The sequence below is a fragment of the Corvus moneduloides genome, chromosome 8, assembly GCF_009650955.1.
Source record: "Corvus moneduloides isolate bCorMon1 chromosome 8, bCorMon1.pri, whole genome shotgun sequence".
Lineage (NCBI taxonomy): Eukaryota > Metazoa > Chordata > Aves > Passeriformes > Corvidae > Corvus > Corvus moneduloides.
In genome coordinates this window covers 8,121,993-8,137,614 of record NC_045483.1, presented here as the reverse complement: position 1 = coordinate 8,137,614, position 15,622 = coordinate 8,121,993, and the positions used below count along the sequence as shown (strand labels likewise).

At 49.4% G+C, this 15,622-nt stretch overlaps 1 protein-coding gene across 5 annotated transcripts in view; it reads right to left on the bottom strand.

Moving 5' to 3' along the window:
• AFAP1L2 (actin filament associated protein 1 like 2) overlaps window positions 1–15,622 on the bottom strand; it is a 65,856-nt gene that overhangs the window by 5,963 nt on the left and 44,271 nt on the right. For 2 of the 5 annotated variants that reach the window (XM_032115684.1, XM_032115682.1), the window contains exons 5-13: window positions 11,538–11,628; window positions 7,967–8,050; window positions 5,656–5,861; window positions 4,898–5,077; window positions 4,233–4,322; window positions 3,390–3,474; window positions 2,630–2,734; window positions 1,952–2,163; window positions 148–293 (exon numbers count right to left, since the gene is read on the bottom strand). In XM_032115684.1, the coding sequence (XP_031971575.1) occupies window positions 148–293; window positions 1,952–2,163; window positions 2,630–2,734; window positions 3,390–3,474; window positions 4,233–4,322; window positions 4,898–5,077; window positions 5,656–5,861; window positions 7,967–8,050; window positions 11,538–11,628 (1,199 nt within the window). The remainder of the gene's footprint in view (window positions 1–147; window positions 294–1,951; window positions 2,164–2,629; window positions 2,735–3,389; window positions 3,475–4,232; window positions 4,323–4,897; window positions 5,078–5,655; window positions 5,862–7,966; window positions 8,051–11,537; window positions 11,629–15,622) is intronic. The other 3 variants (XM_032115683.1, XM_032115685.1, XM_032115686.1) reach the window with 3 other exon arrangements.

Genomic DNA, 15,622 nt, shown 5'->3' with positions numbered 1-15,622 from the left:
TGTCCCAAGAGAAAGTGACTGAGCTGCAGCTGTGAATTTACCACCTATTTCCATGGCAGCCAACATCCCACAAGGGGAGAGCCCCTGCTCTGGCTTGCTTCCCCTCTACCAGCCCCACTCAGCCCCAGCCCATTACCCCTGACATACAAGAAGGAATTCTTCGCAGCGCTCACAATGCAGGAAACCCTGTCAGCATCCACGTAATCGTAGGTAAATTCCTCCGGGTCTGTTTTCGAGCCCGACTCCGACAAGAGGAGGCCCAGCCAGTGGCCCATTTCCTCCGAGGACTTGGCCTGCAGGGTGATCAGACAGACAGGACAAGCTGCAGCAGCAGTTTCTCTGCACTCACAGATGTGGGCTTAGATTGGGTAGGGAAGCATGCTGGCAATCCCCTGGGCTTCCAAGGGGAGAGATGAACTGCTGGGTATTTATAATAAAGCTGAGGCTCCATTAAAAATACAGCTCTGTGTATGGATTGATTCAAAAATTTGGCAGCTACATAAATGCAGCTCTTTGCTCTGCTCCTTCCTAAAATTTCTAGTCAGTCTGCATTTTCCTTTCAGTGGTGATCAACTCGGCTGTGCACAAGAGCACAAGAAGTCTCTGGGGCTGGAGATGCTACCAGGGAGCACCTTTGGGTGAGGAAAGCCTGCGGGTTTTATTTTGCACCAGCAGAGTGCAGCAATGGGATTGCTAGAACAGAGGCAAGGAGACCCGAGCCTAGGAGGTCCCGTTGCCAGAGCAGAAACCCCTTCCAGGGCTCTTTGCAGAGGGGAGAGGGGAAGGGAAGAGTTTAAAGCATCAGAGTCAGAGTTGCTTTAACGTGGTCAGTATCAAATTCCCGGCTGCAGTGAGCAGTCTGGCATTTTGCAACACGTAGAGTTAAATTCTGTGCCATGAAGTCAGCTCTAGCAAATAGCCACATGCACCCCCAGTGCAGGGGACTCCAACTGAATCAAGAAGTTGGCTGATTGAGCCACCTATTGCATTGATTTGAGGAGTCAGAGCAGTAACCACGAAGTAAAATTCAGGGTAAGTGAATATATATACACTTTCCAAACTGGAAAGTATATTTTAAGCTTCCAGTCTGTTTTATTTAGCAGAGACTTCAGTCCCTGGGAAGCCTGCCAGCCAGCCAGTCTGTACATTGAGTCTGACATCCCAACAGAATACAGATTCTTCCATTCACAAAATGTAAATTTTCCCAGCACCTCTTCTTCACATCTGCAATTGGGCAAAATTTCTTAGATAAAGACATACCCTGAACCAGAAACTCAACAAAAACATCTTCCAATTTCATGGCATGCCCTCGAAGTCAGTTGTTTAGCTATAAATATTCCACCCACTGGAAAAATACAGGAAATTGCTCACATTGTCCACCTCCTACTATAATCATGCTGTCGTCAGAGAGAAGTAAGATTAGAGATAAACACTCCTGGATGCAGGCAAAGGAAAGTAACAGATGGTGATGAATTCACTTGCACTTTCAGGGGCAGATCTGTGACAGGCTTACTTGGAATGCGTGACCCATGGCTTTGGGGCTCTGTTGTCAAAAGATGAAGTTCTCTGTTCCTCCTAAGCACAGCCTTAAATCCCTAGTGGCATTCTTCTCATCTAACATTAACCATCTGCAATGCACTCCACAGAACTCAATTATCCAAGGTTATCCTGCAGTTGGTGGAGAGAGATGGGATCCTGCAGAGGACCCCACATCCCACCCTAAGATGAGTGCCTAAGATGAAGGCTCTATGGTCCTCTGGACACAGCCCGGATTACCAGTGGGGTGGGACACACTCCAGGTGACCACAGGCAGATGAACCAAAGTCCTGCTCTTCAGGCTCTGTTCTGTTGGACTGAGGGTTCCTCTGGAGGAACTCACTGGCATTTAAACCTCCCAAGGTACACAAGCTGATGACTTTAAGTGGAGCTTTCTTGGAAATGTACACCCTACCTCCAAAACAACCCGTTCTTCCCCATTGTGCAGGATGCGGAAGGAGTAAAGGTGATCAGGGCTTGGCTCTGGGATGATTTCACAGCCTGCCAAACTCAGGGGCTGCTGAGCCAGTTTGCTTCGGTTCTTGTCCTGGTAAAAGTGGAGGTGCCCATCTTTTATCTGACACCACCGTGACTTCCACTGGCTGTTCACCAGCACATTCAGGTAACCTGCAAGCAAGCACAGCTTACTTAAGACACATTTTCCATTTAATCCATATTAATTTATAGGCATGGGGATATCTAATGCATAAGTTACGAGATCACCACACAACACAAAGCCAGAGGCACCAAAAAAAGAGCAGAAGCACAAAGACAAGCTGTCCTATCCATACAAAACAGGGTGAAAAGGGTAAAAATCTTGAAAATTAGACCCTTGAAATTCAGGATAGGTTTGGAGCTGCAAGTTAGCTGCAGATGGTTGGACAAAGTTGGTCCCAGTGCATGTCTGATATTACCCACCCTTCCTCTTGGGTCACCCTGTGAGCCACAGGCACCATAATCTGCATGGATTTACTGGCAGGACCACCTGGCACAGACACATTTGAGGAGGATAATGCCTGGTGCTCATCTACCCTGCACACTGAGATCCAGCCCTGAGACAAGTCCCTGCAGAGGGACTCATGCTGCCACTTACTCGAAGTCTCCAGGGATCTCTCTGGGCTCTCCAGGGAGCTGGACTTCTTCCTCCCGAGGTTCATCAAGTTGCTCAGTTTCAGGCCAGTTGTGCCCTTCTTCTTAACTACCAGAAATGGAAAAGACACATGTGTGGCTTTCCCAGCTCCCAGCCCACTGTCCCAGCTGGGGGTCCTGCCCCCACCTCACACACATCCCTTGCAGAGGGCAAACCTGAGACTCAGGGACAGGCTGGAAAAGTCCAAAGCCCAGGGAGTTCAGGGGCAAGATGGCCCCAGTAAGCTCAGTTAGGGATTTGTGGAAGATGCTAGTCTGTATTGCTTTACATGTGGGTTAGCTCTGACCAAAGGCCAGTTGCTGCAGCAGCAGTGGGAAGTGTTTGCACAGCTCTTGCTGTGCAGATTCCCACCTCCCTTCACTTTCCTACACCACAAAGAATTTAATTAAGAACCCTTACCCATAAGCATTTACTGTATTCAAGTGTTTTCCTCTCTAAAACAGGGATGCAAGGTGGGGAGGGAAAATGTTTATTTCCAAAGAGCCTCTTCAGCATTTTCCTGCTGAGCACACCAGTCAGTGTGTGAATAAGGCTGTGGAATCAACAGGTAATGCTGGTAGGAATATCAAATTCCCAGGCAGTGAATGCACACATGGCTTTCATCAGGTCTGTTTGAGGTGGCAGTGGCAGAAGCTACAGAAGCGCTGGTCCCATGCAGGGTCAAGGGCCCGTTTTCCCTGTCATTCCCAGGATGAGGTTTTACCATCTTTTGTCTCAGCTGTCTCTGGGTGGCCATCAGTGCTGCTCCCGCTCTCGGAGGCTGCAGAGTATCTCTCGGACACCTCCACCTGTCAACAAGCACCAGGCACAAGCTCCACACATGCAGGTGACCCGTTCTTCCAGCCAGAACGTGCTGCAAGGACCTTTTTCCCCTTCTCCCATATGAAGAGGTCCCACTCTCTCTGTAGCAGATGCTTTCACCCAGACATCCCCAGCCAGCTCACTCACACTGTGCCCTTCCCATTGCTCCTGAGCATGTCCCACCTCTGAAGAGACACAGTGGCACCAATGGGGCCACTCTATGGCCTCCTGCACTGCAGCCTGGCTGGTGGGGGCATTTGACAGTCCCTATAGGGGGCATGGGCAGAGGAACCAGCCAGGTGCCCAAACAGGTCCATTTTGGGTGTCCACCAGAGACTTATGAAAGTTTCTTTGTCCTCCCACTGTTTTGGAACAAACTGCTCCCAGGGGAGTGTCACCTAAACCTGGAGCAGAGATGGCCCAAGCCCTGGCATCCAAGGGTCTATGTCCCTCCCAAAGCTCTTGGGGAACACAACCATCCCATTGGATGAGATAGCAGCTGCTGCCCTAGATAGTGGAGAGCCAAACACTGAGTTAGTCTGGGAGGGGAGATATGGCAACAAAATTAAGAAGCAAATGAAAATTAGGATGGCTCCAAGAATGCTCCTTTTCAGCAGTACAGGGGTCTGGTTACACTGGTATCAGTCTTTTCTTAGCTAAAATTAAGGCACCTACACTACCATCTATTAAAGGAATAGGGCTGAAAAGCCTAAGTGCTCGTTCTGTCTGTAGAGACAAGATGTACCTTTGGGTAACTGAGACGCTGCGAGTCTGGGATGTACTGGTTGCCTTCACTGCCTCCTTCACAGAGCAGACCACTGGTCTCCTGGATTACCTGTGCAGAAGGGGAAGCCAAAGCCTGTGAGAAAGCTGCAGTAACAGGATCAATTAATCTCCTCCAACTAGGACAGGCAAAACCACAGCAGCCTGAGAAGTCCACAGTTTACTGTCCCTGTGACCCTGCAGACTGTCCTGGGGTTGCATCAGGCATCTAGCAGAAATTGCTGGATCCCAGTCGCTGGGAGAGGCTGCCAGCAAAGGCAGCCCTGGCGTCTCACAGCCCCGTGGCTGTCCTGGGCTCCAGGAAGGCTCCTCCTCCTGCTGCTGTCTCAGGGGAAGGGCCACATTTACCCATGTCCTCAGTCAATTCATGATGGGCACCCACCCCAGACATCCCCCCTGCCACAGCAGCTGGGCTGGGAGGTATCCACATGGCCTCCAGCACACTGAAGGCGGCAGGGAGCTGCAGGAAGAATCTGTCCTATGATATGAAAATGAAGTGGTGTATTTGTATAAAGGCTTGCAGTGAGGAAGGGAGCCAGAGCACGAAAGCACTGGGCTGAGATAAGATCTGATCTCCCAGCAAAGCATGGGAGCACGGGTGGGACAAGTCCTGAAGGTGTCACTGACCCTGAGCCACTGCTCCGCCTGGTCTTTACTCTGCAGCCCCAGCACGATGACATCAGCGTTCGTGGGGATGATCTTCAGCTTGTGCTCTTTCTTCCTCACTTGCTTTTCCTTGTGAATGACAGTGCAGCCCAGCAAATTCACGTCGAGTTGAGGGTTGTGGTCTTTGGAGCTCTTGTAGCACTGGGGAAGGAAGATGGGAGCAGGTGAGAGGCAGAGGAGGAACCTTCCTGCTCACTGGTACGAACTCAACCCCGTAAGTGACTCAGTGCAGCCTCATGCATTGAGTACACTGAACACAAGGACATCCTACAGCTCTACAAAGCTGTGTCCTAAAAAGTCTGCACAGACTACACACAGGACACCCCTGTGTGCACAGATACGCATACATCTGAGCGCATGCATATAAAGTCTGAAATACCTTTTACTGACACAGGATTAAGCATGTTGTTAGCCTCTGGGATAAGTATCCCTTCTGCTCAACCACCTCAAAAAGTTTCCCTCAAAAAGTACCCCTAGACATTTTTGGGGATTGGGATTTTGGCCACAAATGTGTCCTTGTGCCCCCTTCAGCAATCCCATTCCCATGTTCCTTCTGAAAATGGAATAAGATCCCCAAATCTCCAGGACATGGTTTTTGAAGCATTGCTTCTAAGGGTACTTCTTTTTTTGCCAGCTCGTTAACATGGTCTGAGGTGCCACTTCCTTCCCCAGCTCATAAAACCAGATTATTTTAGACAGAGAGTAGAGGATCTACTCACCAGCAACCTGGTGTCCTTGATAACACACAGCTGTTTTGCCCACTGTCCCAGCCACTTCTTTCTCCACAGGAAGGCACAGATGCGGGCATCCTTCATCAACTCAATGGTGGCCTCTGGGGATGGCCACTGATGGGTTGCTGACTTGCCTTTGCTGCTCTCCTCCTCATCATAAGATTCGTAGGAACTACTAACGGCTTCACCATCTTCTATAACAAAAGCAAAGCTCTATCATTAAATCCATTTTTAGAATAACTCTTGAGTCAAATGCTTCCCTCAGCCATGCTCACACATGCACAAGCTTCCAGTGCAGGGACGTGTCTTTTGAGGCTCTCCTACAGAAGGATAATTAATAGGAAAATTATCCTCATAGATCCTTTTTTCTTTCTAGCCCAGTATGAATTGCATTGCAGTATTTTGTGCCTAATAGCCTCTGTTAGCAAACACTCAAAAGACACTTCTCAGTTGACAACAAATTTGAGAACATTCCCTTAGACATTTCCTGATGTTTGCTGCTTTCTCCCCAAAGATGCTTTCACTACTTTCCACTTCAAGCCAAATATGCATAATTTTTAAGGCAACAGCAAGCTACAATCAGCCCTTGTCCTCTAAATGCCAGAAGTAAAAATGGTATTTGCAAGGCCATGCAGCAAGCAATGATCTCTTGTATTTGAGATGTCATTCACTTTCCCTCTCTGGTCTAACAGGTCCCTCTCTCTCTCCTCAGCATCTAAAGGGACAGCAAGGGGCTTTGAAGTAACACACTGTTGCAGGACCAAAAATTAGTCATAAGTGGCAAATGTCAGGCGCAGTAACAACATTTTTTATGTCCATTCTTAAATGGATTGCTGTTACTAGGATGATTTGGAATTTTCAGTACTCAGCTCTAATGCATTGCAGATTATTGGAGTTTTCAAGCTAATCATTGGTACCAGGCTCATCAGAAACATGGAAAATGTTTCCCCTGACTGCAGGGGGATTTGCAGTGCTCTGCTGGCATTTACAGCTCTAAGTCACAAGATAAGCTCACAGAGCAAGATGGTAAGATTTGGGCAGCATCTGTGCAGGGTTTTGCATTCTTGTCCTATCAAACAGCATGGAGAGGTATTGTTAAGTTTCTCTCACTAGAATTTAATCTAATTTGGATTCTCACCAGATCTTACTATCTACATAAAAATAACGTTATCAGATCGGTGCAGATTAAAAGAAGAAAAGCAGTGAGAAAAGAGAAAGAAAAAGCCATTAGGAGGTTCACTGAAGAACATTTCAGTTGGGTTTATTTGTTCTTTAAATAAAAGGAACTGAGACGCAGTAACAAAGCTAAAAGGGTCCACAGGCACCCTCTGCAGAAATTCAGGTGGAGTAAAAGTGTAGAGGTTTCTCAACCCTACAAACACCAAGCAGCTGAACCTCTGCACTGCTAAGGGATCTTTCCATATGCAGCAGCAGCAACGATGCCAAAGGGAACCTCATCTTCCAAATCTCCCTCCTTATCCACATGGGGCTATCACTAACCACCCCTCTGGCCCTTTCTGGAAGTTTCTGGTGCCCCCCACCTAAGCAGTAGGTCTCAGGCTGCCACCTTCCTCCTGAGAAGACCTGGATGCTCTTTTGTGCATCAACCACAACCACACGTATGGTTCCTCATGAGATGAGCTCTTCAAGTAGGGAAGAGCACTGCAGCCACTGCTGGCCTGGTGACAGTGCTACAGCCTCATGAAGGAAAGGCATTTACCAGGCTGGGCAGCTGGCAAACTGGGCCAAGCCTTGCCTGGTGGCTTGTGACAACCCTGTGGTCACTACTAAGGCTCACTGAGTCCTGAGTCATACAGCTCAGGCATCGGTGGCAGCCACAATCTTCGATGTCTTTATCTAAATCCACCTGTGCTTTCCTGTGGGTCTTCCCATGAGCTCCCAGGGAGCTAAATCAATGCCATGATGCAGGAAGCTCCAACCATCTTACACTCCCAATCCGGCTTTGCCCCAGCGGAGCACCTTCAATCATTCACCAAACAGCTACTCGCCAGTACAGCCAGCATTACCACACATCAGCTCCACACCAGTGACAGAACCAGGGGAATAAAATCTAGGGAAGTTCTCTTCATTGTCATCCTGAGCACAGGGAAAGCCACAAAAAATAATGCCTTCTGCATAACAGACAGGGAGAGGTGGTTACCCTCCATGCATGTAACAGGCAAATCCAGGGGGAGGTACCTGATAATCTTTGCTAAAACTGAGTTTTTGGGGTTTTTTTTGGGTTTTTTTGTTGCTGTTGTTAAAAAAAGGCACTTCAGGTTTGGAAAGCATGCCATACCCATTGTTATTGTGGCATAAATAACTCCCTCAGTAACCTGCAACCCTGGCCTGGGTCCAGCCGCAGCAAGCCTACCAAAAAGACCTGCACAGTCAAAAAGAAAGAGAAAAGGAGACAAAGAGAGAAAGCCACAGATAAGCAAATGCAGAGAACAAGGGCATCCATCCCCTCGGCCAGTGGGGCTGTCCCATCCCTGCACGCCATAGGTAGGCCGAGACTTCAAACAGGGACAGCGTTTTCAACCCATCCCCTCAAACAAGGCAATTCCCTTTAAAACACAATCATCGTCATCGTAATTAAAAGCAGGCAGGGCCGATGAGCTGTTTCAGCCAGAATAATTATTGCTCAGTTGGCAGCCTCGTAGCCCCTCTCCCGTTTTCACCCCACTCCTTATTGCACCCTCCAATTATGCAAAGGCTGCTGATAAGGGTTTAACACATTTCAGCCCAAGAGGGAAGGGAAGCAGCAGCCTTTGCCGAAGCTGGGAAATGAAAGGCAGAGCGTCCCCAACGGAGGGGCGGGAGCGCTGCTGATGAAAGATGGACCCCGAGACCCAGCGGACTCACCCTGCTTCATTTTAATTAATTCATCCACAGTTTGCTACAGTGCCTCGCAGTCCCACCCCGATGCTGCGTGAAACCTCTATCTCCTCAGCCCATCTGGAGGCTTGCTTTGATGTCCTTTCTTGGCAGTGCACCCACTTATTTTAGTGGTGTTCCTATTTTTGTCTGATTTCACTACGCCCATTTGTCTGGGGACACATGGGTGTCTTCCAAGGCCCATGCTGTAACGCTGTCAGAAACAGTATTGCAGAGGGCCTTTTCACAAGAGCTTACAGTGACAGGTCAAGGGAGAATGGATTCAAACTGAAAGGGAATAGGTTTAACTTAGATTTTAGGAAAAAATTCTTCACTGCAAGTGTGATGAGGAACTGGCACAGGTTGCTCAGAGAAGCTGTGGATGGCTATCCCTGTAAATGTTCAAGGCAAGGCTGGCTGGAGCTCTGAGCAACCTGGTCTAGTGAAAGGTGTTCCTGTACATGGCAGGGAGGTTGGAATGAGATGATCTTTAAGGTCCCTTCCAGCCCAGGCCATTCTGTGATTCTATGAAACACCACCAGCAGCTCCCTGGACTGCCATCCTCCTCCCTATCCAGCCTGTGGGGAAAGGGGGTGGGCACAGAGGCCTTGGGGGGTTACTGGTGCCAGGCTTTACCATCTTTGGCCAGGGCAAAGCCATGCATGTCCAGACTGCCCTTTCACAACTGCAGTCACACCAAGGTCCCAAATCATTTGCTAGCAGTGAGCATCACTCTGTGTAGGACAGGTACAAAGTACCAGTGACATCTGATAGGGCACGGGGTGGGGCAGGGGGAAGGGATGAGGAGCTTTGTGCTGGTTGAAACAAAGGGCAGGACAGGGACCTGTAGGTTTGCCCACATGCTTCAGCCTGATCTCTTGAGGCAAACCAGAGCACCAGCATTGCTGCCCAGCCTCCCACCTGCACAGCACACCACACTTCTCCTGAGCCCCTGCAGCCCCCTCCTGCCACATACCTGCTGCTCCACATCTCTCCCTGCTCCTCCTTCTGGCTCACCCCCCAAGGAACCACCTCCAACATGAGGTTGCCAAAGAGCACAGAGATTCTCATGAGGCTGCCCTCCTTCTCATGCAAAACATACTTTTGTAGCACACCAGGAGGTTTGGGTAGAAGGGACATGGTGGGGCCTGCAGAGGGGACCAGTGGATGAGCAGTCACAGGATGCAAAGGCACCACACACCTCAGTGGTGAGGAATCACTGGAATCCTCTGTTCCATCTCTGCTGGCTTCACAGGCTCCAATGTCCACTTACAGCTGTGGAAGGGCTCAGTAAAACACGGAGCCTGCTGGTGCAACAGCTGTTCACAGCAGCCACAGCCAGCCACGCAGAGCTGCCTCATTTTGACACTGCTCCCATCATCTGAGCTTTTCTCTCTTTTTGCAGAGCTCTGGTCTCTCATTTCCTTCGGCATCTGACTGGCCTAGATTTCGATGGGTGGGTTCTGGGTGTATTTGTGTCCCTGAGCAGCAGGTTACCAAGGAAAAGCAGAGGTGGGAGCTGGGTGTGCATTTGATTCCTGCCAGCCAAGTCTCTGAACTGAGGGCGAGTTCATGGAACTGTCCAGGTAACACAAGCTGGGTATCCCAGCACATCAATCCATGGCTGTACTCCAGCTAATCTGGCATGTGCCTTTTTATGCCATAGCTCTTAACATGTTATCCAATTCCCCAGTGTTCACCAGGGGGCAAAAAAAAGCTCCTTTATCTTACACTGCAGGCAATTGGAATCCCCCTGCCTTGAGGATGAGGCCCCAGATGCAGGAGGGCTTCACAGGGCATCACAGCCCTCACCTCAGCCAATCAACACAGAGACTTTCAGCAAAACGCACGGCAGAGGTGGAGGGGCCTCTCCTCGGCACCAAACAGCATCTTTCACCCCAGACATGATGAGCCTGCACCTTTTCTCATCTGAGCTGGGCACCATCTTCCTGTTCACTGACATGGAGCTCCAAAGCCCAGGAGTTCGCACTGAGGCTGGAGAGGACCCAGCTTCTCTCAGGTTAAGCTCAGATTCAACAGCCAAGGGTTTAGACCCAAATCTTTCACCCTTAACTCTCACTTCTTGGCTTGCCTCAACCCTCCCTGCTCAGCTCTGCCCATGCCATACACTCTGCTGCAGCCAAGGCTGATGAGCAGAGATCTGCTTCTGCAGCAGGGTGATATAATCTATCTCATAAGGGCTTAAAGGGATTATAAAGCCATGACAAGATCAGCCCTGCTATCAGATCAGAGGAAGGCAATCTCTCAGTGAAGGGTGTTCACCGAAAGGATGCAGGAATGCATCGTAAAAAGTGAGAATGTTGGAGCTCAGCCTGAATGCAGCAGCCTCCTCCTGGAGGGGTGGGGAGCCCGCAAGGGACAGGCATGGGTGGCACTGCTCCAGGACATGGCTGGGGGTGCTGTCCCAGGCGGTGAGCGTGTGCAAGGGAACCCACACGCTGTCCCCTCACATGAAGTGTGGCTTTCTAATCAAGTTTACAGATGGTTAAACTGCCACAAGAGACAGAGCTGAATAAAGAGCCAATTATAAAAATGGTTATCACTCCCAACAGACCAGCAGAGCCACGGATTTTGAGCCCCAAGGGGACAATTAGAGCACTAGGACACGAATGCAAGCCACCACAGCTTCACCACTCAGTCCTGAGCACAGACTTGGGTTTGACTGCAGCCTATCTGCCAGAAAGCCACCAAGACAAAGAGAACCTGCAATGGTTTGTAACATTTTACAGTGACGTTATCCTGACCCAAGCATATTACTTACTTCTACAGGAAAGTTAAAAATTGGAGTGATTCAGTAGTCTTTGCTTTCCAGCTAGCATTAAGTCTATAATATCAAGTTCGATGAGCAGCAGAAAACAATTTTTTTCCCAAAAGCTGTATGAAATATCTGTGCTTTCATTTACTGATTCTCATAAACCTCAAGTCCTCCATCTCCCACATGAACCCCCTCCCAAGGGTTAGCTGGGATATACCATTTACAGAGATGTCATAGGGCTCAGCCTCTTCGTAATATCCCTCTGGGGATTCAATCTTGGGGACCGGAGGTTGTTTTGTTTCGAGAATCTGCAGAATAAACACATTAAAAAAACATTATTTAAGGTAAAACAAATCCTTGAAAACAATGGGGCATCCTTTTTCCTTTAATTTTAGCACTCAAGTGCATCCCAGTGGATGAGATCTTTTAGATGTGGTACAGTTAACTCGAATATAAATTGAAATTACTCTCTAATTGCATCACAAATGTTACTTTCTTTCACATTGCTAAAAGCCCTGGGAAGATCAACTCATAGTAGCTGTTGCAACCCATCGGCCTGTCCCTCAACTGAGATTTCTGCCTGCTGCACTGACCCCCCTAAGCTCCCCATCATAGCTGGGGATGGCCCTCTGTTCTATGGATTATCTTATCAGGGAACCAGAAGGGAGGACAATTGGTGCAACCCTGGCTTTACACTGAAAGCTTAAACTGAGCAGTCTCTGGTCATGTCTCCAAGTCTCTGACTGATAGAAACCAACAGTTAAAAATCTCTGCTTTAGGAACTATATTGTGAATCTTTAATTGTGCTCTTAACAAAAAATGAAGGAAATGGATAAACAACACCAATGGAAAATAAGCCTTTGAAAAGAGTCCAAGTACTGGAAAATCCCTGTGGTGCCTGCCAAACCCCTCCCTAAACACAAGCAAGGGCTGGCAGGAAACACATGCCTTGATCCCTTAGAAATACCAATATGTGAGGGGGAAAAAAAAGCTACAAAACAAACTTTTTACTTTTCAGGTGATTCACACAGATGTTGGACATGAGACAGCAGAGCAGCAGCAAGAACAGATCAGTAGGATGAGCACAGAGCTTATTCTCTTCCCAAATACCTGGCATCCTATCTCCCACCCTGACCTGACAGGAGCATCCCCCTGTTCTCAACGAGGTGTCCCTACTCCTCACCGAGGTCAAACCACCCCCAGACATGTGACAACAGGTTGCTCTGGCTCACAATGCTTCAGCTGACCCGACTGAGGCTGTGCAAACCCTGATGGGATGCTCAGGGTTAAAGCCCCACTCTCCCCAGGAGGAGGACCACAAAAGCAGCTCTCTCTGCAGAGAGAGCAAGGTTGAAGGTCAGAATAATGCATTGTGCCAGCCCACATGATTGCTCCTGGGGGCTTAGGGAAGAGGGGCCAGCTGTGCATCAGCATTGCAGGGCACAGCTAAGGCAAGATCAGTCCTTTGCAGGTCATGCCAATGTCATCAAATGCAGGTGCAAAGCTGCCCATCCTGCCCCGGATGTTTCCACCAGCAGCTACTGGTGCCCAGAAGCAGAAAGGAAGCTTTGAAGGAAAGGATTTTCTGGCCAGCAGCTGCCCACAAAGGGAAGCTGCTGAGTCTGTGGGAGCAAGGAACCCTGACCACACCAAAGTCACACGTCTGTTCCCACGTGGGCGAGCTGCCCGTGGCTCCACCAACCTCCCAAACTCCTCCAGTGCTAAAACTCCTTCTTACATGGGTCTGCCAGATGCTGTGAGCAGACTGAACTTTCCTTCCAGAGCCACGTAGAACACTGCTGGAAAACACTTGCCCTCCAAACACTTAAAAGGTTTAGGAACTTCTTGTCCTAATGTGTTACATTAAAGAAAAAAAACAAACCCAGCCACTCCAAGGCTTTACTTAATCCCTTCCCTGGCTAGGAAATGTGTCTGTAATTGCCATCTGTGGTGGTCTCCTGTGTGTAGCCAGCTCACAGCTTTGTGCTGGCCATAAACAAATTGTCTACACAAAGAAATGCTGTGGGGTTTTTTTGACTCCATCCCACAACTGTCAGGGAAGGGGCTGCTCCGTTTTGTTTCCCACAGACAATGGAAGCCAACAGAGAATAGGTGGGACTGCACCTTGGCTGCCCCAGAAGGTATTTGTTTTGTCTCCTCTTTCCCTAGGGGCATGGAGTTGTTTACTCTCTAACTTAAGTCAAAGGGCATATATTGTGTTATTTAACCATGCTGGCCCTTGCAGAACATTTGCCTGTTGCATTATGGCACCATGAATATGCAAATATAACCACCTTGGGTGTCTGCATCTGCACCACAGGACTTTCCCTGCAGATGGCTGTGGGAAGAGGCAGAGCTGCCAGGGCTGCAGCAGAGCAGAGGTCACCAATGTCTGAGCCATGGCCGGCAGAACTCATTGTTTAAAGGTTGTTTTGGGACAAATCCAAAGAAATCAGTGGGATCCAAGTGGGCCACCCCTGTTGGGTTGCCTAATGACTGCTGGTGTCAGTGGGTAGCAGGGACAATCTGCTGTGCAGAGCTTTATCACCATATTTCTTCCATGCCTCAAAAGGCAAGTGTAGAGCAACACCACAGGGTGCCTGAGTGTCACCAAACCACAGAAAACTCTGCAGAGCTAAAATAGATCTAATCTGAATTCCTCTGCTAACCTCCCAGGTTCTGTGTAAGGAGCTGTGCTCCACCCTCCACCACCCAGGTGGCTGTGGCTCCTGCCTGCACTGAGCTGCAAACACAGACAGGGAAGATCTATTTCCCCCTAACAGCAATTTCCACTAATTAAAGCTCTCCCCAGCCCCTCTCCTTGAAGGACACTCAGATAGCTTTGCTGCCAAAGCTCACTGACACTCAGATGTTCAAATGTCAAATGTCAGCAGCATTTGACTGCTGCATCCAAGAGAGGTTAGCTCCAGTAGTAAGTAGGTGGGAGAAGGTAATTCCCAGCACAGGTCTGGGAGAAGACAAGTGCCCTTCTCAGCTAAAATCAAAGACTGTTTTTTTCTAATTCCCTCTTAACTTCCAGATTGCCCAGTCAGAAAGCTGGGCTGCACCAAGCTCAAGAGAAATGCCCAGGGGACACCCGGCTGCTGCTTCCCCAGTGGTGCCTTCATTCCACCTCCTGCCCACCGTGAAATACAGGGCTAAACAGAGATTCCTGCTCTGGCCACTGCTCCCAGGCACTCCAGCTCCAGCCATCTGTGTGGGCAGAGCCCTCTGGGGCTGGAGCAGCTCCCAGCAGGCAATCACGCTGCATCCGAGGGTTTGTCAGCTGCATCCCATCCTACTCCTTGTTTTCCCAGCTCCTCCAGCTAACTCCAGCCGAGCTACACAGATCCCTGGGCAAAAGTCCTGGGGCCTCACCCTGCATCCTCCTTCCTGGGAAAGGAACAGATCCTCCTTTGTGGTTGATGGATGCACTACCCCATCCTCCTCCATGCCTCCTCCTCCTCCTCCCCATGCATGCTCCCTGCCCTCCTTTCCTTTCACATCCTGAAATCCCAGCTAACAGCAATTCCCACATTGCATCAACTACTGAACAGCGACATCCAAGGTCTCGAGGATGACCTGTGTCTAGGACAGCTGGGCTGGCTTGCTGGCACAGAGACAACATCTCACTGAGAGCTGATGGTGTTTAACTGACTTATAGCTGCCCTGCAGAAAAATCCACAGTGCCAGCAACTCCCCCTCACAGACCTGTGGGCTGCACAACCAGAACAACACCAGCAGCCAATGCACAGACACCACCAGGTGCTCCAGCTGTGAGCAAACCTCTGGTAGTGGCCAAACTGAGAAAGGCTCTGCCAGCAAGGGACGTCCCAGTACTGCCCAGGGACCACCCCACCATCCTGCAGCTGAAGGATTTCTGGCTTTTCTAAAATCATGTCAGCAGCCCAGGCACAGCTGATTCATAGCTCAGGAGAGATTTCCAAAGCAACAGCTGAGAGTCATCACGACCTCTGTTTCTTGGAAAACCTCACTTCTTCCTTGAGCCTGGAGTGCCATGCAGTGGGTGTGGGTCTCCCTGGCAGGGAGCATAGCCCAATTTGCACAGTGCTCCTGCACACTCACGGGGAAATCCCACAGCTCCTGCTCCATCTGTGCACAAGCTTCGGGAACCACAGCAGTCTCTGGGTGTCCAGCCACTCCAGGCCACCATCCAGCTGCAACACCTGCACCAGCCACACACTGACCCACAGCCTTTGTAAACATGAAACATACAGCTGCAAATCCCTAGTTCAATGTTTTATTATTTTTTAAATAAAGCTCACCAGGACTCTTTGTCTC